The sequence below is a fragment of the Pelophylax lessonae genome, assembly GCF_965119305.1.
Source record: "Pelophylax lessonae genome assembly, chromosome: 7".
NCBI lineage: Eukaryota > Metazoa > Chordata > Amphibia > Anura > Ranidae > Pelophylax > Pelophylax lessonae.
In genome coordinates, this window is record NC_138774.1 from 98,420,923 (window position 1) to 98,445,419 (window position 24,497).

At 44.7% G+C, this 24,497-nt stretch overlaps 1 protein-coding gene across 2 annotated transcripts in view; it reads right to left on the bottom strand.

Moving 5' to 3' along the window:
- Positions 1-24,497, bottom strand: part of ZC3H4 (zinc finger CCCH-type containing 4) — a 107,448-nt gene that overhangs the window by 46,016 nt on the left and 36,935 nt on the right. For both annotated transcript variants that reach the window (XM_082264361.1, XM_082264362.1), the window contains exons 4-9: positions 21,553-21,766; positions 13,707-13,849; positions 13,440-13,533; positions 13,245-13,354; positions 8,575-8,676; positions 4,844-4,955 (exon numbers count right to left, since the gene is read on the bottom strand). In XM_082264361.1, the coding sequence (XP_082120487.1) occupies positions 4,844-4,955; positions 8,575-8,676; positions 13,245-13,354; positions 13,440-13,533; positions 13,707-13,849; positions 21,553-21,766 (775 nt within the window). The remainder of the gene's footprint in view (positions 1-4,843; positions 4,956-8,574; positions 8,677-13,244; positions 13,355-13,439; positions 13,534-13,706; positions 13,850-21,552; positions 21,767-24,497) is intronic.

Consider the following 24,497-nt stretch of genomic DNA (forward strand, 5'->3'; position numbering starts at 1 on the left):
GCAGAGTGCCACAGAATTGTACCCCAATGATTGCAGAGTGCCACAGCATTGTACCCCAATAAATGCAGAGCGCCACAGCATTGTACCCCAATAAATACAGAGCGCCTCAGCATTGTACCCCAATAAATGCAGAGCGCCACAGAATTGTACCCCAATAAATGCAGATCGCCACAGCATTGTACCCCAATAAATACAGAGCGCCTCAGCATTGTACCCCAATGATTGCAGAGTGCCACAGAATTGTACCCCAATGATTGCAGAGTGCCACAGCATTGTACCCCAATGATTGCAGAGCACCACAGCATTGTACCCCAATAAATGCAGAGTGCCCACAGCATTGTACCCCAATGATTGCAGAGTGCCACAGCATTGTACCCCAATAAATGCAGAGTGCCCACAGCATTGTACCCCAATAAATGCAGAGTGCCCACAGCATTGTACCCCAATAAATGCAGAGTGCCCACTGCATTGTCCCCCAATCAATGCAGAGTGCCCACAGCATTGTCCCCCAATCAATGCAGAGTGCCACAGCAATGTACCCCAATAAATGCAGAGTGCCACAGCAATGTACCCCAATAAATGCAGAGTGCCCACAGCAATGTACCCCAATCAATGCAGAGTGCAGCGTGCGTGCTCCCTTCAATTTAATGCACTTACCTGGCGGCGGCGGCGGGTTCTTCCCTCCTCGATCCTCTCTGCGGCGGCGGCGGGAAGGAGAGCGGCTTCTCCCTCGTCCTCCGAGCGGCGGTGACGGTGAGTGAATGACTCACGCACCGGCACCGCCCCCATTGTGACGTCAGGGATCGGATGTCCTGGATGATGATTGGTCCAGGCTGGAGACTGGACCAATCACAGCCAGGATATCCGAAAGTGGGGGTGTCCAATCGCAAGGACTTGCGATCGGGTTACGCCCCCAGAAGGCTGCCGATCGGCGCCTCTTCTGGGACGTAACCCCAACTTTATTTGTTCGCTGTCTTTTTTTTTTTTTTTTAGGGGTAGGGGGGGCGGCGCCCTGGCGCCCGCTATGCACGGGCCGCCACTGCTAGAGAAAGGTTTACTGGCCAAAAGTTTCAAGATATCGATGGGCAATATTCTCTCCTGTGGAATCCAAGTCCACAGAACTGTAGCCACCTTCAAACTAACTGGAGCGACTTGCCTCAGTGGTTATTAACTTCCAAACCCCTAAAAGGAAGAATTTCACCCTATCTAGATTCCCAACCATCAACCCCCAATTTTAGCTCTGCAACATCCCGGGAACAGAGCTCTCTGGCAATCCAATGACTGGATCTTCATGTTCCAGACAGAGGGAATAATTCTCTACAAAAAAACTTGGAGTAGGACTGTCCTTAGGAAACATGCTCTAACCTAGATACACTTCTGCAGGAGAAAATTGTATCGAAAGAAAACCTGAAACCGCTGCTTCCTGAGCAAAGATTATTAGGGTATACTGAGACTGACACCCCCCCCCCCCCCAGCTTTGCGAACCCCCGAGAGCTGTGGCTAGCTCGAAGGGCCGAGTCACAATTGAAAAAAGATGACTTTCTACTGCAATTGCAGAAACCTTTGATGAGCCTGGAAAAAAAACGGACCATGAAGATATGCGTTATTGAGGACTATGGACCCCGAAATCTACCTCTTGCAGAGAGGAAATCACTGAACAGACCGCGCCTATCTGAAATAGAAGGATGCCCAGCAGCTTGAGAGCTTAAGATAGACCTCATGTTCCCATTTGGTTTTGGAACTGCTACTATTCAAGTGTTTTACAATATTGAGCCAATAGCTTCTGCTCTAAGAGCTAATGCAATGCAAAAGACTGGCGACTCTGTAGCAGATCCAGAAGGTTCCAAGAGGTGTACCTAACCTAGCGGATTTCTGCCAGCTACAGACAGACCGACCCACCTCAGAGTCTGACCCTCTGGCTCAAGATACTCTCAAACCACAGCAGCCCCAGAAGGCTCCCTCACTCAGGAGGAGAAAGCTTACAGCACCTGGTATCCCAGGCAGTCCCATCCAAGTACTAACCAGGCTTGATCCTGCTTAGGCTCCAATCAACGGCGATCAGGCATGTTCAGGGTGATGCGGCCGCAGTTTATCTGGCGAAAAATTAGTCAGAAAACACAGCAATGCTAAACACCACAGTGGCTCAGATGTATCTGAAACCACTGGACATCGGGAGATGTGGACACCGCCAGATCACTGAACCTGAGAGCAGTGCACCTGCCTCTACCGGCTCCCTCTCCCTTCTGGAGCCATTTTAGCTGGTATAACAGATACAACATGTAGCAACTTATATTAGTTAACACCTAATAATACGCAGTCGCCCAAGGATGCAGGCACAAAACAACGTTGGTCTACCGCTATGCAACCCAGAGGGTAAGTAAGTATGCAAGTACCCAGGTATGCCAATATGCAGGTATATAAGTAATCTTGCCGTTCATGCACATATGCATGCAGTTAAAGGCAAAAGAGCACGCATGCATGCAGCTCAAGGCAAATAAGCATGTATGCATGCAGTTCAAGGCAAAAAAGCATGTATGCATGCAGTTCAAGGCAAAAAAGCATGCATGCATACAGTTCAAGGCAAATAAGCATATATGTATGCAGTACAAATGAAAATGTGCGTTTATGCAATATGCGTTTATAGAAGCAAGCAAACATGCATTTATGCAAACATGTGTTAAAGCAAACATGAAAATACGTGCCTATGCAACGCATACCCACGCAAACACGCATCCACGCAATAAGCAAGCATGTGTTTATGCAACATTCCTCTATGCAAACTTGCGTTTATGCAAATATGCGTTTGTGCAAACATGCACTTATGAAAATATGCATTCACGCAAACATGAACACATGTCCATGCATTTATGCAATATGAGTTTATGTAAACATGTAAGTAAGCATGCACTTATTCAACCTGTGTTTATGAAAAACATGCATTTATGCAACACGCGCCGATGCACGCGCCCAATCAAAGACTTGCCCATGCAAGCACGTGTTTATGCAAACATGTTTTCTATGCTGCCCCAGCTCAACTGCACTTGGCCCCAACTAATTTTGCAGGAATTAGCCAAGCACATAGACTCCAATGCAGCCTCAATGCTGCTTTAAAAACATCCTAAAAATAGGTTCCTTCAGACCAAATGCACGCTATTCTGGAGACACAACTCCTTAAAGTGCACTGATACCCATACAGGGGTGTATCAACAGACAGTTTAAGGTTAAGCAGTAAGTATACAAGTATACCTTTATGCAGTATTATAAACATGCTGGTCACTTAGCTGGTCACCTAGCTCTCCCATAGAAAGTACCCAAATGTCATTATGTAGCCATGGGCTACATTCCGTCTCAGAGGCCTTGTTGATCCTTCAGCCCCTATGGTCCACCAAAAATGGCCGCCCTTCTACTTCCTGTCTATACAGGAGTAGGTCATACTGAGTGAGCCTGCATCCTCTAGTGGCTAGAGGACACACAGCAGCCCAATACTTCTGAGAAGTACACAGGGCATGAACAGTACACTGCCCCTCCCCCCCAGTGGCCACTGGAAGAAAGACCAGACCGATAGAGCTCTTTTTTTTTTTTTTTTAAAGAGAAACTGCAAAATGCAGACTACACACGTAGCGATCGTCGGCCGAACGATCGGCCGTCTTTTGTTTAGGGCTGTCCTGTCGGTTGAAAACTGCAAAAGACTGCACACGAATTTTGTCGGCCAACAACAGCCGACTGCAGAAGTGATGTCATGTGATGGTTAACTTTCCGTGTGTTTTTTCTTCTCTGATCATGCCCAGTCTTGCAAATCTGCTGATTGTCGGCCGAATTCTGTACTGACTGGCGAACAATCGTCCGTTCTGGTGACGGCCAACAAATATTTTAAAGTCTGCACAACAGATTCTGTTCGGCCGAAAATGCGCTGTCGGCTGTCGGAAGCATCATACTAACAAGCCTACAATCAGCCGATCGGTCGGTGGCCGAATATTTGCGGCCGACAATCGGTACGTGTGTACGGGGCCCTTCCCTCCCTGCTGCAGGATCCTGAGCTAACAGTCCAATCTTAACCCATCACGGCGGGCTCAGTCATAAAGATTTTCAGGGACTGGGTCCCCTTTAATCTGGGGTCCACTCCCCTGTACCTGTATTGCACCCTGCAGGAAAACACCTTGGTCAAAACAAACACTGCTCAGGGATCCATTACGCAGGGTCCAGCGCCGTAAGGCTGCATTACAGGTAAACCTCAAGGAATCTTCTCTCCTATTCAATGAGGTTCAGGAACCATCCATTTTGGCTGACCGCTTTTTCGAATGGATACAATTGAAGTCCCTGATTCTTAACAGAACTGTCCAGACCTTTAAGTAAGCACATGTATCACATCAGTGACCACGACCTTACAGAAACTGAGGTACTTCCTGTTTAGGAGAGGTTATATAGGGGAGGACTTCCTGTTTGATTGATCTCCCAGTGTCTATTCACCTATAGATGGCGCATAACCCACATAGTAATTATTATGGCTGCTCTGTGTCCCGTGATGTACGATAAAGAAAAAAGCCACTTAAAAAGAAAAAAAAAAAAAAACATTTAAAAAGAAAAAAATGGCCAGGACCAGAGATTCCAACAAGGAGCTAGGTCCTTACTTGCTGACTAGGCAGAAGAAAATGGAGTACCTATAGTACAGAGGGGGGGGGGGGGAGTATACCGCCTGGGACTGCCCACAGGTGTAGTCAAGTTTTTTTTCTACCTAGTGTCCTACCCCTGTAGAGGGCAGTATAAGCCAAAAAAAAAAAAACCTTTAAAAATATTCCTCAGGTATGAAAAAGAAAAATCTCAATAAAACCACTAAAAAGGATATTGTGCATGTAAGGGCAATTGTCACCTCTAGCGCAATAACCAGTGACATAGAACTTGCACAGTCCACGGCGTCTTGGAACTTCCACGTCATGGCTGAAATTACAATGCTCCCCCTGAAAAAAAAAATGACAGACTTGTTGCAATACATAAATACGAAGAAAGCAATCGAGAAAACATATGGAAAATTCATATAAGCTGGTGACAAAAGTGAAAATTAATTCAGCGAAGCTTAGCATGGTACAGCTGTGCCACAGGTTGCCATATACCCGACCAATGATGAAATTCCATCCAAAATACTTACAATAAGGCTGGCCATAGACAGTGCAAATGTCTTTGCTGCAGCCACGGGTTACAGGAAAGAAATTTGCATGATTCCCATAAACAGCACAGACAGCACTGACAGGGGAATCCCTCCTGCCAAGACATTGTCTCCACTCAGCGGGGTAAGCCATCCCCGCCAGAAGAAGACAGTGATTATCGCTAGCAGCTATAGCAGCCACTTGCGATAATTAGAAGAAAATCCAGCAGGCTGGTTGTACCGAAGTTATCGATCAACTTAGTACATTCAGCCTGCCCATTCATGGTTCGAATCTCAGCCGGTTCCTGCTTAACTGGGCCGAGATTTGAACAGCGTATGGACGGCCTTAGGAACAAAAACCTGCTCCTGTCTAAGCTCATCCTAAGTGCTTAGCTCCGGACCTTGAATGTAGGAGACACACCCTAAAGTACTTGTTCTAAGTTCTGAGGGTTGTCTCCTAGGTCATGGTCTGCCTCCTCTGTCTTAATACTCCAAAAATGACAGCCATGACTTGCTTCGTATCACAGCAGCAGCTGCAGTAGCTCCCGGGTAAAATTACACTTCCAGGTAGTGTGTAGTGCCCATTCACACCTATGCTACCTTGCAGCGCACCGCAATGCACAGTAACACATAGAAATGGTGCATGTCAAATTTTCAGTCTGTAGTGGAGCATTGAAAAGTCTATTTAACAATAGGCTGCCTTGACACAATTGCTCAGTAAATGCACTGCAAACAGACTGGCTTGGTGTGAATGAGCCCTAATTGAAAGCTACTATGGAACAACATTATACAGTTGCTTTTTGCATGCATATAAAAGGGGTGAATTTTGATCTGCATATGACATCAGTTAACTACTTCACTGCCGCCATACGTCCTTAACCACTTCAGCCCCAGAAGGTTTTACCCCCTTCCTGTACCCTTGATCACCTCTGCGGTTTTTATTTTTTGCGCTATAAACAAAAAATTACTTACAGTAAAGGTTTTTGAAAAAAAAAAAAAAAAAACAATATTTTTTACTTTCTGCTATAAAACATATCCAATAAAATTTTTTTTAAAAAAATCTAATTTCTTTATCAATTTAGGCCAATATGTATTCTGCTACATATTTTTGGTAAAATAAATCCCAAAAAGCGTATATTGATCGGTTTGCACAAAAGTTATAGCATCTACAAACTATGGGCTTTTATTTTGTTTATTGTTTTTTACTAGTAATGGCGGCGATTATCGATTTTTAGTGGGACTGCGACATTGCGGGGGACAATTCCGACACTAAGTGACACTTTTTGGGGAACATTGACACCAATACAGTGATCAGTGCTACAAAAAAAATGCACTGTCACTGTATAAATGACACTGGCAGGAAAGGGGGTAACATCAGGGGTGATCAAAGGGTTAAGGGTGCTCCTAGGGAGTGCTTTCTAACTGTGGGTGGAATGCTATGACTGGAGGAAAACAGAGATCTGTGTTTCTGCTTAGCAGAAACACAAGATCTCCATTTTCCTCCCTCACAGAATGGCGATCTGCCTTGTTTACATAGGCAGACTGCCATTCTGCCTCTTCTCTTAAAAATATGCGGGTCCCGGCAGCCATAGCGGCCGCCGAACCAGCTGCTTGGCTCCCGCTGTGTTCAATCACAGTGAAATACCCCCAAAAGAAAACCCTTAAATTATACAGTATAACAAAAAAAAAAACAAAAGCACCATAAATGTCAGTTTAGTAGCAGAAGTGTGCTTGAGGCCTGCAAAATTAAACCCTCAATGGTTATTAAACACCACCAAAATAAATCTCCTAAAACATAATACAGTATAACATAAAAGGATATAGTATTGCATGACAGAGTAATAGTCAGTCAAAACTATCACAGTAATGGAAACTGAAAAATGGGCTGACAATAAAGGGGGTAATACGGGCTTGGTACTGAAGGTGTTAAAGCAACCTTACAAGGAAAAAAAAACAATATTCCTGTTCTAACCCTTATTAATGCTTACTCAAAAATGGATAAAGTTGAAAAAAAATGTGTAATACATGGTAACAACTGTGCCATGCTTTGTACAAGAAATATAATTTTTAATGACATTACAAAAAGTGAGTACAAAAGAGGTGCATTTCTTATTTGTGTAACATATTATTGCCTATAAGGACTGATCTGGTCCACAAGATTATATATATATATATATATATATATATATATATATATATATATATATATATATATATATATATACACACACACATACACAGTAGGTGCAAGGACTGAACTGGTTAGTATTATTACGTTCTGCTCAAGGACATAAAAAAATTACTTGAGAGTTGGCAAGAAGATTTAGGTCCCTTTCACACTTGCTGCTCAGTCGGCGGACTCTGTTTATCTCGGCAGGGGATCGACCTGCCGATCCCCCGCTGAGCAGGCGGATGGCAGCTCTGCCTCCGCGCTGTGTGCGGAGACAGAGCTGTCAGGTCCCCGCTGTTCTCTATGGGGGGAATCAGATGAGATTGGACCGTCTGTCCGTTCTCATCCGATCCCATCCGCTGGACAGATGGAAAATAGGGTTTCCATCCGTCCAGATTTGATGGATTGGATCAGATGTCAGCAGAGACATGTCAGAGATGTATGGGGTATCCGTTCAGATCCGCCAAAAAACGGACAGGCGCATCTGAACGGTCCCGCCTGTGTGAAAGGGGCCTTAGGCTTTTTTTTTTTGGGGGGATAGGAGTTCCTTTGCCCAACTAATTTCCTTGATAGATTTGTCAAGGGATTCCCCAGAGAAAAGTTCAGCATCAAAGAGCATGCATAGATGATGTTTCTTACAAGCTTATATAGCAGACCAAGCTTTTAGTCACAATTACTTGAGAGTTGGCAAGAAGATTTAGGTCCCTTTCACACTTGCCGCTCCGTCGGCGGACTCCGTTTATCTCAGCGGGGGATTGATCCGCCGATCCCCCGCTGAGCAGGCGGATGGCAGCTCTGTCTCCTCGCTGTGTGCGGAGACAGAGGTGTCAGGTCCCCACTCTTCTCTATGGGGGAATCAGATGAGAACGGACCGCTGACATCCGATGCCCTATAAAACTGAAAAACTGACAGGCGGATCTGAACGGTCCACAAGCGTGAAAGGGGCCTTAGGGACACTGCAGTAACAGGCAGTGGACATTCCTCATATCTCAATACATTTGCTATATATTTTTAATGTTGCAAGTAATCTAAAGGCATGACCTAAACCCAATTAGAAAGATGTGACAAAAAATATACCTTTGTGCTTCATGGGTTAAGGAAATATTTACTATCACTATTGTGGACTTATTTTACTTTAATAAAGTAAGCTACCCTTTTAACTTTTCAGTCTACAGCATAAAAAGCTTTTAAAAAAAAAAAAAAAAAAAATCAGACAAACCTAAAGGTGGACTAACAAGGATTTAAACAGATAAATTATGCTTACCCAAGTACAACGACCCTCCACAAAATATCTGCAGATGACTTTCCCTTTCTTGTCTGCTCGACGGTAAGGCTTCTCATACTCATTTCGGTACGTTCCTCCATCCTGAGCAAAAACATCAGAATACATTAATGTGAAAGGATGTTACTCTGTCAACTTGCACTTCACCCCCTTTGTTCTACCAATTGACCATTAGTTCCATATATCATGTCAGTGAACTGAGGTTTCTCTACATTTGATATTGTAACAGCTGTTGAAGTGCATTTTTAAATGTAATGCTACCATTTACTTTTTTTAGGATGTGAACCCAAAGCAGGTATAGACTTTTTTTTATTTAGAGATTTTGGTATTATTCAATGAAGTAGTAAAGATATTGATGAACAAGTATTTGTAGTCAGTTGCTGCAAAATTGCAAGTTGATCGCTGAAGAAAAGGAGAAAGAGGAAACTCTCTTCTGCCAGCAGCAGGCTGGTGAAATCGTCTTAAGCTAGGCAATCACTTAACCAAAGCTTTCTAGTGATATATGGAACCATTTTTTATTTAGAAAAATTATACTGTAACTGTGTATTGTGACCTATCGGGAACTTATTTATGCAGGCTTGTAAAATTACTGTAATGTCCATGATAAGAGAATCAAATACGTTCCTCTCAACAGATACTAAGCATAAACTTTTATTGGCTTTTGCTTTTAAGGAGTTTTGTGAGGACATAAATATTAGTGCTGCTTGTTTTCTAAAGTTACAGGCACTAGGACTGTCATCACAATCCTGGATTCACTACCTTGTAAACTGCTATTCTTGAACAAGCACATTGCATGGAAGCCAACCACTGACCACAGACTACGCACTCATGAAAATCACAATGCCTTTGCCCTTATGTTCTTGGCTGTGCTTATACAGCACAAATCCCTGATACTGCCTCCTATATAAAGTCCCGCTGAAGGACAGTGGAATAAATTAATGCTTCCTGCTGGTTGCATAGGGTGATTACATAATTATCCAAGGATGTACCTATCAGGCTTAGGCATGATCACCTGACTGGAGTTCAACAACTGCTTTTCAATAATAAAATTCCATGCAATAACAGAATTGTATTCATGCATATTTGTAAAGTTACTCATACAGTAGGTCTGCTTTAATAAACTGAGGATAATAAAAAAATTAGATTTTTGTTTTACCGTCAAATCTTTTTCTCTGATGTTCATTGACGGACACAGCTCCAGAATCTTCTTGACCATTGGGTTATGCTGCCCCCCTACAGGAGTAGAACACTAGGCAGGAAAAAGCTTTACCATTCCTATGGGGCAGTCCCAGGGGGTGTACTCCCATTTCCTTCTATAGGCACTCAGTTTAGTTGCAAGCAGTGTCAGAAGAAAAAATAACCCAACTCAATAGAGGGGTGGGAGCTTTGTCCATCAATGAACATCAGAGAAAAGAATTTTACAGTATGACAAAAATACAATTTTCTCTTTCGTTCATTGACAAACACAGCTTCAGAATCTTCTTGACCATTGGGATGTCCCAAAGCAATGTCAAACATGAGGGATGGGGAAAAAATACAGCAGAAAACAAATCCCAAAAGGCTAAACCTAGCCAACCAAGTAACATGGAGCTCAACCAGGAACAACTGGAGCTCACCTGAAAAAAAACATACACCCTCAAAGAGGACTAATCCTCTCAAATAGCAGCCTGCTAAACGTTGTGGCCAAAAGCAGCATCAGCAGATGCCAGCACATCTATTGTATCAAATTTTGTGAAAGTGTGCACAGACGACCAGGCGGCCGCCTTGCCAACCTGCACCACTGACGCCTGATGGCGGAAGGCCCAAAAGGCTCTAAGCGCCCACGTAGAGAGCATCTTAACAGGGAATGGAAGAACCCGACCCCTGATGGAACAGGCCTGCACCACCACCCATCTTGTCCATCTGGAAATGGTTGCGGCAGACGCGACCAACCCTTTGCGAGGTCCATCTGTAAGGACAAACAATAAGGCTGATTTCCTAAACTACTTGGTTGCCCCAAGGTACACCCTGATCGCCCGACCCACATCCAGAGAGTGCAAGGCAATCTCCTTAAGATGTTCAGGCTTAGAACACAGGGAAGGCAACACAAAGTCATTCAGATGGAAACCACAAACAACCTTAGGAAGGAATGACTGACAAGGGTGAAGCACCACCTTATCTTTGTGAACCACCAGGTATGGTGAACAAGACAATGGCGCCAGCTCCGACATCCTGCGTACAGAAGAAATAGCCACCAAGAAGCCTACCTTCTGGGACAAGGTAAGTAGAGGAACCTCGCAAATATTTCCGAAAGGCGGGTACTGGAGAACCAACAGCAACAAACTGAGATCCCACGGAGGCAACGAAGACCGTACTGGGGAGCCAAGTAGCGAACCCCCTGAATAAAGGTGCAAGCCAAAGAATGTATAGCCAAAGGGCGGTAAAAGAAGACCGCCAAGGCTGAAAACCTGGCCCTTGACGGTACCCAAGTCCAGTCGCTGCTCAACACCTCGTTGGAGGAATTCCAAAATCTGAGCCACCAAAATGGAACAAGGATGAACCCCAAGAGACTCATTGCATGATGCAATGTACACCTTCCAGAGCAATGGCAAAACCTTCCTAGAGGTAGATATTTTTAGTCTTTTATAACGTGGGTATCACCGATTCAGACAACCCCCTATCCTGCAACACCTGGCCTTCAAGCAGGATGGAAGATTGGCCCCTAAGCCAATACATTTTCTCTTAGAGAAAGTCTCCAAGGGGCATCGATGACCAGCCATACTCGATCGGCGTACCAAGTCCGGCGAGGCCAATCTGGAGCCACTATGATGACCAGGCCCCTTCTGCCTCGATCCTTCGCAGAAGACTTAGCAGAAGTTTTAGCGGGGAAAAAGCGTATGTCTGTAAAGTCGGCCAGAGGATCCCGAGACCTTGCCATAATTCTCTGTACCTTCCTGTTGAGACGAAAGGCCACCATGGGAGTTTCACACCAGAGACACAGCTAAACCTTAGAATTTCCCGGCTACCTCCCGTGCCGCCAGGACACTTATTGTGCTGCGTTGGTGATAGACATACGCCACGGCCGTGGCATTGTCCGATAGATCCTTAACAGGCACTCCTCAAGGAGATTTGTCTAAAGAGCCAGACAAATCTTATCGCCCCAAGTTCCAGTATACTGATCGGTAGTCTTGACTACCCCAGAGTCTAGACCCCTTGAGCGTATCTGTGCCCAAAACGCCTCCCCACCCGGACAGGCTGACAACCGTGGGGACCACTGTCCAGTACAGGGGAAGGAAGAATTATCTAGAGACTGTGGATCCTTGTCCCATTTAGCAAGAATCTCCCTTTGCAGAGGCTCAAGTGGAACTGTGCAAACGGAACCACCTCGAATGTAGACACCATCAGGCGCAGCGCCCGCACACAAGTCCAGAAAGAAAACCGACTGCTGAACAACAGGATGTTTTTTTTTCCCCTGGAAAAAACACCCTAGCGGAAGCCAATCCAGAGTCATCCCCAGATAGTCCAACTTGGTGGACAGAACCAGAGCAGATTTTTGGAAGTTCAAGTTCCACCAAACTCCTACAGAGCCTGCACAATAATGTCCAGGTTGTCCTTTAGAGCAGTCGGACTCTCTGCTTGCAGAAAATGATAGTCCAGGTACCCAGTACCGCAAACCCCCGATGCCGCTACAATGTCAACACCGGGGCCAAAACGATGTCACGGCCAACCTAGCGCGAAGTTGAGGCCTGCACGCGGTTGCTGGCCAGACTGGGGAGACCATAAGGATTTACAATATCCAGTCCGTCACCCAGTCCAGCAGTTAATTGTAGTTCTCACAGGAACAGAAAACAATAAAAGAAAAAATCAGTTTAAAAAGGAAAAAATGTTAGGTCCAGACATCCCAGCAAGGAACTGGGACCTTACCCCTGACTAGGCAGAAAATGGGAGTATGGCAGGAAGTGGGAGTATACCCCCTGGGACTGCCCCATAGGCATGGTAAAGCTTTTCCTGCCTAGTGTCCTACTCATGTAAGGGGCAGCATAACCCAATGGTCAAGAAGATTCTGGAGCTGTGTCCGTCAATGAACGAAAGAGAAACTATAGTTTTCTTAGCTTGATGTAAATAATCTGATCAATAACTGTGGGGCTTGATTTAAACTGTTCCTTGTGAGTACAGCATGTATAATTATGCACACATGTAGGTGTGAATGGGTTCATAGAGTTTCCCTTTGACATTCACAGTGCAAAGCATAGATATGAACAGACCACACAGTAAAGATTGGTACTTCTACTTAATATGCATTTTCATGCACCAAAATGCATGTGCGACTGTTATTTCCTCTCAACATTTGGTAAGCACTTAGGCAAAGTTCTTGTAGTAGCATATTTACTCTGATTCTAGTTGCTAATCTACAATTGTACACATTATACAAAAATATAAAAAGAGAGCAAGTATGTAAAAACGTGAAAGCCGCCAAAAAAGTATAATAACTTTAAACTCCACAATAATAACAAAGTATATGTTCACTGAAAAATAAACTACACTTGCTTTTAAGAAAGTTGGTGGTGTTCCTTCCACCATCAAAATATGACATCTTTCACCTCAAACTTCATTTTATCCAGGTGCACAGTAAAGCTCAGTATACTAGGGATTAGAAATATGTGGAAACTTACTCCATCTTCCTCATAGTAATCGTCATCTTCATTTTTTCCTCTGCCTCGCCCTCGACCCATAGGTTTAAAGCCCCTGCCACGGAGACCTCGGCCACGGCCCCTATGAAACACTTAAAAGGAAGAAAGACAAGCGAGTTTAAATCCACATTCTTCAAAACTTGTTATTAACCCTCCTTTATTGAAGAATAAACTTACCTCTACCTCTGCCTTCCTTAGACTTGCGATATTGATTCAGCTCTTTGGAGTAATCATCATATTCTTCATCTCCCATCACTTCCTCATCTCCATACTGCATAATATAAAGAAAAGCAATGAACGTGAATATGTTAAAAAGAATAATATATCTAAAACCTAATACAACTAATTATCCAAAACAGAAGCTCGTGCACGTAAAAGATGTATTTCAAGCACTCAGTGAAACAAGTGGGTCTTTACCCAAATACACACAAACTCAATGAGTACCTCCATCTCTTCTTCATACGGCTCATCGTCCTCTTGCTCTTCACCAGAGAATCCTCTTCCTCTACCTCTTCCCCTATAAATTCCCCTTCCCCTCATCATTCCTCTTCCACGCCCTCGTAATAATCTACCCCGTCCTCGCATTCCTGAGAGGGGAAAACGAGTCATTACACTTCATTAGGGCTGAAACATTGAAATTATTAAATCGACAACTAATCGATTATATAGTTACCAACTATTTTCATCATCGATTAGTTGGTCTGCATACAGAATGCATTATTTGTTCACATATAAGGAAAAGCAGTGCAGCACACATACAGCTCAGTACACCATCCATACATTTCAGAAGACACAGTGCAGCACACATACAGCTCAATACACCGTCCATACATGTCAGTAAATGCCTGAGAACTTGTGAATGTGTAAGGAGCAATGCCTCATGGGACATGCAGTCCTAGGCAGGAAGTAAATGGTTCTAAAGGCAGAAGTTTTTTTACCTTGCTATAGGGGCAATCTATACTATACTTTGCAGCTTGCTATTGGGGCACTCTGAAAGCAGAAGGAGTCAGAAGTGTTGGTGGGGGACACCAGAAGAGAAGAATCAGGGCTGTTCTGTGCAAAAGCAATGCACAGAGCAGGTAAGTATAACATGTTTGTTGTTTAAAAAAAAAAAAAATCACTTTAAAGATTTAGAGAAGGTAGAGGCTGATAGATTGGAGGTAATATAAGGCATTACAATTACAAGAATTTTACCAGTATTAAAATGATAATATTTATGAAAAGAAAGTCTCAGCTTTTGGTACTACTTTAATATAAAAGATGTATATCTCCGTTTCACCCTTCATATAGAATTATATCTGACTCCTAGTTAAAATGCCCATATATCCTACTTCTGGGTGTATTATTATATATATGACATCATATATATTATTACTTTCACTGTGTCACAGTATAAATAAAACCCCTATAGAAGTGGTTATCTGCTCTTTTTGTACTATAAAGGGCTAATTTTTTTTTTTTTTTAACCCCATTATGACAGGTGATACAAAAAAAAAAAAAAAAAACATCTTAGGTTTACATCTTTAGTAGAACCGTTTGATCATCATTCTTACACAGGGAGAACTGACAGGCGGCTTTGTTTACACTAGCCGCCTGCCTTTCTTCCGCTGTCACGGACGATCGCGAGTGCCTGGCGGACATCAGGTCCGCCGGGCACACGCACGGGGGGGTCTGTGACCGAGCGGGAGCGCGCCTCCGGCGGCGTGCACTCGCTCCCCACACCCTTACAGGCTAGCGACGTATCCCTACGTCGCTCTGCCTGTGAGGGGCTGACTGCCGACGTAAATATTCGTGCGGCAGTCGGAAAGTGGTTAATGGACTAGGCCTGCCCCACCGTCTGCCTGATCCATCTGGAAACGGTCACAGCAGACGCAGCCAGCCCCTTACGGGGTCCACCCATAAGGACAAATAGGGAATCTGATTTCCGGAACGACTCTGTACCCGCCAGGTACACCCTGATCGCCCAAACCACATCCAAAGCATGCAAGGGTACTTAGGCCTAGGACACAAAGGCGGCAACACAATGTCTTAATTTAAATGGAAACCAGAGGCGACATTAGGAAGGAACGACTGGCAGGGACGAAGCACCACTTTGTCTCTGTGAACCACCAGGTAAGGTGAATGACAAGACAACGCAGCCAACTCAAACACCCTACGTGCAGAAGTAATAGCCACCAAGAAGGCTACCTTCTGTAAAAAAGTAAGCAGATGAAGCTTCACAAATATTTTCATAAGGCGGAGACCTCACCAGTGGAGCAAGGTGGCAGATCCCTGAACAAAGGTGTGGCCAATGCGTGCTGAAAGAAAATCGCCAGGACCAAAATCTGGCCTTTGATGGTACCCAAGGCCAAACGCTGATCCACACCTCTCTGGAGAAACTCTAAGACACGAGACACCAAAAAAGAACGGGGGGAAACCCCCCCGAGACTCACAAGACGCAATGTAGGTCTTCCAGACTCGATGATAAATCTTCCTGGAGTAGATTTTCTACCTTTTAACAGCGTAGGAATCACAGATTCAGACACCCCTCTATTCTTCAGCACCTGGCTTTCTATAGCCAAGCCGTTAAAGCCAGCGGCTGTAAAGCAGGATGGAAGATCGGCCCTTGAGCTAAAAGATCTTCTCTGAGAGGGAGTCTCCAAGGAACATCGGCGACCAGCCGTGATAGGTATGCGTACCAAGAACTGCGAGGCCAGTCTGGGGCCACTAGGATGACCAGAATTCCTTGTGCCTCGATTCTTCGCTGAAGAGTTATTGGTGGAAATGCGTATACCAGACGATACTGGCCCCAAAAGGGCCACCAGAGGATCCTGGGACCTAGTTGCTCCAAACCTCTTCACCTTCCTGTTGAGACGAGAGGCCAACAGGTCCACATCAAGAGTCCCCCACTGGGCACACAGTTGATGAATTACCTCTGGGTGGAGACCATTCTCCCTGATCCAATGTCTGCCAATTTTCCACCCCTGGAATATGCACAGCAGAGATGGCTGGCTGGAACAAAGCGTTCTGCCCACCTTAGAATGTCTGCTACTTCCCGGGCTGCTAGGGCACTTTTGGTGCCCCCTTGATGATTTACATATGCCACAGCCGTGGCATTGTCCGGTTAAATCCTTACAGGGCACCCCTGCAGATGATCTGTCCATTGGCTCAGGCAAAGCCTGATCACCTGAATTTCCAGGATATTGATCGGTAGGCTGGACTCCTTCAGAGTCCCAACCCCCTGAGCACAATCCATGCCCAAGACACCTCCCCACCCGGTTGGTTAGGAGTATGCGATCTAAAGAATTGTGAAACGCGTCAACCTGTCCCATGCCTGTATGATGCACTGTATGTATTCAAGTTCTATGGGGAATTAAACACTTCCATTTTCATCTTCTCCTGAGTGCGGTCAAACTTTCTCTTTGATTACACCTCCCTACCCGGACAGGCTGGCATCCGTGGTGACCACCATCCATCCAGTACAGGGGGAGAAAGGATTTTCCCTGTTGAAGCACCGGAGAGCAGAGCCATCAGATCAGGGATCCTCTAGTACCCCCAGCTCAACAGGATCAGACTGTCTAGAGACTATGGATTCTTTTCCATTTGGCAGGATACTCCTTTTGAAGAGATCCTTGAAGGTGCAGACCATCAGGCCCAGCGCACTTGCATGCAGGTCCTGAGAGATTACCGTTGGTTGGACAACAAGAGCCGAATCGCATCCTACAACTTCTGGAGTTTCTCCTCCAGAAGAAACATCCGGGTTGAGGCTGACTCCAGGGTCAGGCCCATGTAGTCCAGTTTGGTGGACGGGACCAGAGCAGATGTTTGGAAATTCAGTTTCCACCCGAACTCTTGCAAAGTTCTCACCGAAATGTCCAGATTGTCTTGTAATATATTTGGAGACTCTGCTCGCAGGAGGAGGTCGTCTAGGTACCCCAGTACCTCAATCCCCTTCTGCTCTAGCAGTGCTAACACCGGGGCCAAAACTTTTGTGAACACCCGAGGAGCTGAAGCGAGACCAAAGGGTAACGCCATTAATTGGCAAAGTGAAGCAAACACTGATGCCCGACATATATTGGGATATGAAGGTAAGCGTCCTTGATGTCGATAGAGGCCAGAAAATTCCCTTGATGAAGGGATGCCACTACCATGCGAATAGACTTCATCCGAAATTTCTGAACTCGCACAAAGCAGTCCAAGGCCTTGAGGTCCAGGATTGGACGGAGTTTGCCTTCCCTTCCAGGGAACAGTAAATAGTTTTGAATAAAACCCCTGAAAGGGTTCCGATTCTGGAACCGGTACAATGACCCCTTGTAAGAGCAGACCTTGTACCGCCCCCAAGGAGACCTCGTAGGCGATCTGGGGACAAGCGCAGGTTGGAAGGGAAGAAGCTTGCCGGAGGCAAGGACTGAAACTCGATCTTGTAATCGGACCGAATCAACTCGTGGACCCATTTGTCTTGAATCAAGGTGGTCCACAGATCCGGAAAGAAGCAAAGACATCCCCCCACCCCAGATATGGGTAAGAGCGCCCCTTCAGGCAGAAGTGGGCTTGTCTGCGGTGCTGGAGGATCCCGCTCTCGGCTTACCAGGCCAGGGCCTCTTGGAACCCCCTGCGGGGTTACGGGCGGATTTTGACCCCTGGTCCTTAGATCCCGAGGGATGAAGGGACCGCTTATGGGCCGAGAAAAAAGGGCCACGTTTGCGACAAGACTCTTTGCTCCTGATAGCCTGTGGAAGCAGAGTACTCTTACCCCCTGCAAGACCCTTAATGATCTCTCCCATGTAATCTCCGAACAGGTGGTCTCCTACAAAGGAGAGATCAGGCAGTATCTTCTTGGAAGCCTGGTCCGCAGACCAGCATTTCAGCCATATCATGTGGCGAAGGGTCACCGGTGTCACGGACACCCTGCAAGCTAAGGTGCCGCATCCAGAGAGGCATCACAGATATACTGCAACATCTGGACCAACTGGTGCGCCAGCCCTGCCAGGTCAGGAGGAGGTTGTCCCCCTTCCAAATCCTGGCGCAGGAGCTTAGCCCATTCCGTTAAGGTCTGGGAAACCAAGGTTATGGCAAACATCGGCTGCAGAATGGAACCAGCCATGGTAAAAAAAAAAAAATTATCGGACCAGAGACTCAGCTCTCTTGTCAAAAGGGTCCTTAATAGACGAAGAGTCCTCCACCAGGAGAAGGGTGGCTTTATTCAACCTGGAAGCCTGAGAGTCTACCACAGTTGGTACTGCAAGTTTCTTTAACAGGAACTCTTCAAAAGGACACCTTCTAGCGAAATGTTTAGGTGCCCCGAAAGTGCATTTAGGGGAACCCCAATGACTCGCGACGATGCCGTCAAAATAGGCGGGAAAGGGGAAAAGATTCCATTGCCGACAGGTAAACCCTGATCGCCCGAACCACATCCAGCGAATGCAAAGCAAATTCCTTGGGATGCTTGGGCTTCGCACAAAGCGAAGCAAAACAATACCGTCAATGAGGTGGAAGGCAGACACCACTGTAGGGGGAAAAGATCGGTTGGGTTGCAGAACAACCTTAACACTATGAACGACCAAAGAAAGCGAACGGCAAGACAGAGCGTCCAACTCAGACACCCTGCGAGCAGAGGTGATAGCCACCAGAAAGGCAACTTTCTGGGACAGCAAAGGCAAAGAGATTTCTCTGATATATTAGGCTCCATGTACACGGGACGTTGTAAATGGCCGTTTAGGAGCAGTTGGGCGTTTTTTTCAGAAGCCCCTGAACCCATCTACATTTTATCTTATCTGTCCATGTACACCAGGTCGTTTACAGTCATTTGCAGGCAGTTGAGTTCAGGGACGTTTTTTGGAACGCAATTATTTGCGTTCGAACGTGTGTTTCCCGGCGTTTCAAACGCAGAAACGCGGCCGAATGTGACCAAACGTGATGAACGTACGTTCAGCCACGTTATAAGTTTTTTTCTTCCATTCAAAATCAATGGTTCCCTATGGGAGCCTATTGATTTGAATAGAAGTCGCACCGCAAGTCGGATCAGGATGATCCGACTTGCGGCACGACTTGCGCTGTGAGAATCTTGAGGGGGAACTCCACGCCAAAAAAATGGGGAAAAAACTGTGTGGGGGTCCCCCCGAGGTTCCAAACCAGGCCCTTCGGGTCTGATATGGAATTTGAGGGTAGCCCCACGCCGAAAAAACGGTGTGGGGTCCCCCCCAAAATCCATACCAGACCCTTATCCGAGCATGCAGCCCGGTAGGGCAGGAAGGGGGAGGGGAGGGGACGAGCGAGCGGCCCCACCCTCCCCTGGACCATACCAGGCCACATGCCCTCAACATGGGGGAGGTATTGGTGCTTTGGGGCAGGGGGAGCTCTGCACCCCCCCACCCCAAAGCACCTTGCCCCCATGTTGATGAGGACAAGGGCCTCATCCCCACAACCCTGGCCGGTGGTTGTGGGGGTCTGCGGGCAGGGGGCTCATCGGAATCTGGAAGCCCCCTTTAACAAGGGGGCCCCCCAGATCCCGGACCCCCTCCCTATGTGAATTGGTATGGGGTACACTGTACCCCTACCAATTCACCCCATAAAAGGCAGTGTATGGAAATAACGACAGGAGACGTTTTGGAACGTTTATTAAAAATCTTCATCTGTTCTTCTCTGCTCTGGTCTTCTGCTCCTTTGCTGTCCGCTCTTCTGCTCTTTTGCTGTCCGCTCTTCTGTTCTTTTTTGCCCTCGGCTCTTCTCTTCTTCTTCCTCCGGTCCTCCTCCGACGATGTCTCCGGTGATTATGCCGGTCTCCGGTCTCTGCAGCTTGTTATATAGCCATTGTGGGCGTGGCCCCCGATGACTTCATCGGGAGGCCCCGTCCCCTCATGTCGCAGATGACGTCTGCAGCTTATGTAAGCAGCTTATGATATATTTTGTACTCATATTTTGATTTTAGCATTTTTTATATATTTATTCACAGTCTATAATTCTATTTAATAATTTATCTAGACACACCAAAAGCGCAGGGTTTTTTCCGTTATACACTTACAATATTAGCCTTGTGGAAGAAGGAGGACAGTTATGACTTTGGGATATTATCACCAGATATATAAAGCCAATAAATACGATCATCCAGTAGCCACTCAAATCTAACTAATAATCATTTTAAGGTTGTGTTGACTTTTAAATACACTGAAAAATGCTAGGTATAAGAAACCGCTTTGGCTGTCCACATGTCCATATCAAGGTCTGTTATTAAAGCTAAAATCAATGCAATACAAATATTGTCTAAATACAAGAGCCCTGGGAATTTTTTTTTTTTTTTTTGGCGCTTGGGTATCTTTTGTGTATTTTTTCATATCTGTGTAATAATCCAGCACAGAGCAAGTCCTGTACTTTTCCTTTTTGTAGAAGTTTCCTGTAAGAAAGGCTAGTAGCTGCTGTTCTCTATCCTTGTAGGATGACTGGTCTTCTATCTGCCCAGTTCATAGAAGTAGAAAACATGGGCAAAAAGTTATTTCTTTGAACCAATGAAAATATGTTCATTGATCACAAAAGAAATAATTCAGAAAGGTTAGATGGCACTAGTAGCTATAATAATAATAATAATAGCTACCTAGCCAACCTGAGAATTTCAACATTCCACTAACGTCACATGGACAAGACATTAGGGAGACATCCAATCGTAAAACAAGTGCTAAGACCAAAGAACACGTTAATGATAGGATTACATTTAGCAACAGGTCAGATTAGGTTTAAAGCTGAGGGTAGATTAGTGTTAGGTGGCAGGATTAGGATCAGACTAGGGCAAAGTCAGAGTTTAGGGTTAGGCAGTGGCAGAAGGTTAGGGTCCACAAAGCAGAAAGTTTTCATGTTAATAGCAGAAAAGGCGCTACTTTTCACAATAACTGCTGACATAAGGCAAGCAAGTTCATTACCTGATTAATAGCTTATTGCCAGATAACAATAAAAACAAACTGGCTCCTTTCCATGCACAGTGAAAAACAGAAAAACACATTTATACCCAATAATAAATAAGTTAAAGAGACTTATCACACACCATGCACTATAGGGATGCCATAAAATATCAAAATGATAATCTCTAATCCTAGTTTGCCTTTTCTTGCATTTTCAGAGACTGAAAATGCAAGTAATATAAAATTAAAAAAGTAATACTGCTTGCAAATGAATTCTATAAGAATAAAATAGCACCTGCTGCATTTTTGTTCCACATTTCCCACTCAATTTAACCCTAAAGAACCCTAAAATGGTCCATTAATCAAAGGTTAGCATTACAAAATATTCAACGGCAGAGAGACTGGTTACAATGAATCCATACCTCTACCACGATGGCTACCCTCTTTGGCCCTTCGGTATTGGTTCAATTCCTTGGCAAAGTCATCATAATCCTCTGCAGCCATCTCATCTCCTTCATCACCTTCGTAATCATACTGATCGTTTTCATAATCCTCGTACATGCCATAGTTTTTGCTATCCATTTTGGGGTAGCCCTTCTTAGAAGGAGGTGGTGGAGGAGGGTACTGTGAATGAGGCTAGAATTAAAAAGGAAAAATAGGCACTACAAATATATATACAACTTATTTTAAACATCAAAAACAAAAATTGTGACTCCGCTATTTTTATAAATATATACACTTCATCACTACAACTAAAAATTCATCTGTACTTCAAATGTAATACCCAGAAACCTAAAACCATCAATTTCATCAAAAATATTTTCCCAAAACAGTGCAAAAATTCATAAATATAAGAGATTCATGATGTAAAAAAAAGTTTAAAATGTATCATCAATAAAGTGCCCTGTTCAAAAAAGCCTAGGCCTGGGCTTGCCGCTGGAGTTGACAGTACTTTATATATGCTTAAGTAGGTTATCCTTATTGTCGGGTAGACACGTCCTAATAAAAGTGTGCTGTTTTTTTTTTTTTTTTTTTTTAATCACTTGGAATAAGGGGGATTTAATCCTATGATGCCTTTTATATTTTATACATGGTCTCAGAGGGGAGAGATAAGTTTACAGATTCATCCCTTTGTGTTCTGGAGTTTACCCGGGGGCTAATTCGAGGAATTCAGTGTTAAAGGGTAAGTTCACCTTTTGTAACATGTTACACTTATATTCAGGGAGGGTGTTACATGTCACATAAGCACTGGCCCCCGCTCCCAATCCCCTGTTTTGGCAGCTAGCAGGGGATCTTCTCCCCACACTAGCTGTCACAATCTAAAAGGCCCCCCCGACTGCGTCATACCCTCAGTGTTCTGCACAATGTGCGGCTTTCGGCTTGTAGTTCTCAATGAACTACTATGGCACTGTTGAACGATGTGGTAGTTCATTGAGCTTCCCGTCACAGTGAAACTGCCTGCCCATATTGGAGGCATGGGCCAACAGAAAGACAGTCTGCAGGTCCGAGGCATTACACCAACGATCTGCTGATTGTGGGTGCAATACTTTACAGGTCCCTAAAGAAAAAAAATAATAATAATAATAATAATAACAAACGTATATTTTTTAACCTACAAAAAAATGTACATTTATTATTGTTATGTAAAGGGAAACTGATCCTTTAATGAGCTGGAGGTATAGAACTGGGTAGAACTTCATATAAATTTGGCTGGAAACTGTTGGCAGTTTATATGACTAGAGCCTGAAGGGGTTATTGGTGAGTACTTAGCGTGCAAAGGTGAAGGGACACGTGGTGTCGAAGAGTCACTGAGAAGACAATATTTTGCAAAAAGCACAGCGGCACTTCTATTGTGGACTCGCAACACTGTTTCACTTTCCTACTTTTTTTCTACAGGACACTATTTATTGATGATGAACTAGAGCTTTTTTTACAGCATGAATTATATTTATGAATTTTTGAGCTGTATTTTGTAAAAAAACATTTTTGATGAAATTTCTGGTTTTAGATTTATGGGTATTACACATGACATACAGATGCATTTCTAGTCATTTTTAGTGATGAAGTGTATATACTGTATATGCGTTGATTACCCCCATACTTAAAAAGTCCTCACTGAACCCCACCAGCCTGAACAACAAAACCTTTAGAACGCTTAGTCTGCAACTGTCTGAGCTCCTGCCTCACTGACAACAACCTTCTTGACCCCTTACAGTCCATCTTTCGCTTACTACACCCCACGAAACTGCCCTACTGAAACTCGCTAATGATCTACTAACTGCTAAAACCAAAGGCCACTACTCCATACTCCTACTACTAGACCTCTCTGCAGCCTGAGATACTGTTAACCATCCCCTCCACCTCAAAAACCCCACTTTCTTGGCCTTCAAGACTCTACTCTCTCCTGGTTCTCCTCCTACCAATCGCAGAGCTCCTTCAGTGTTACCTATAACTCTGTCCCCTCCTCTCTACTTTCTCTTTCTGTAGGGGTCCCCCAAGGTTCTGTCCTCTGACCCCTGCTCTTCTCCATTTACACCTCCTCCCTTGATTACTTGATAAAATCCCATGGCTTCCAGTACCATTTCCCCAAGCTGACACACAAATCTATCTCTCTACTTCTTACCTCACTTCTTCTTCAGTCTCTTCTCCAGTTACTAACTAATATATCAGCATGGATGTCACACCACTTCCTCAAATTGAGCTCATAATATTTCCTCCGGCCTGTACCTCCTTCCCTGACTTATCCATCACGATCAATAATATTACCATGAGTCCCTCCCTTCATGCCAGGGTGCTAGGTGTAATCCTGGACTCTGAACTTTCCTTTCAGCCCCAAATTTTGCGGACTTCACCTCTGTAACAAATCCAAAATATTCCCCTTTTTAACCGTTAAAACCATTAAGCAACTTACTCATTCCCTTGTTATCTCTCGTCTTGACTATTGTAATTACCTCCTCATTGGCCTACCACTCTGCAGGCTATCCCCTTCTTCAGTCTATTATGAAAGCTGCTCTCAGACTCATCTACCTTACCAACCATTCAGTGTCTGCCACCCCTCTCTGCCAATCCCTCCACTGGCTTCCCATTGCCCAACAAATAAAATTCAAAACACTAACAATAACATATAAAGCCATTTACAACTATGCCCCAAGCTACATCACCAATTTTGTCTCTATCTATCACCCAAAACGTCCTCTCTGCTCTTCCCAAGACCTCCTGCTCTTTAGCTCCCTTGTCTCCTCCTCCCATGCTCCTCTTCAGGACTTCTCCAGAGCCTCTCCCATCCTCTGGAACTCAATAGCCCAATCTGTCCAGCTGTCTCCTACTCACTTTTACTTGTTCACTTTTAGGTGATCCCTGAAAACTC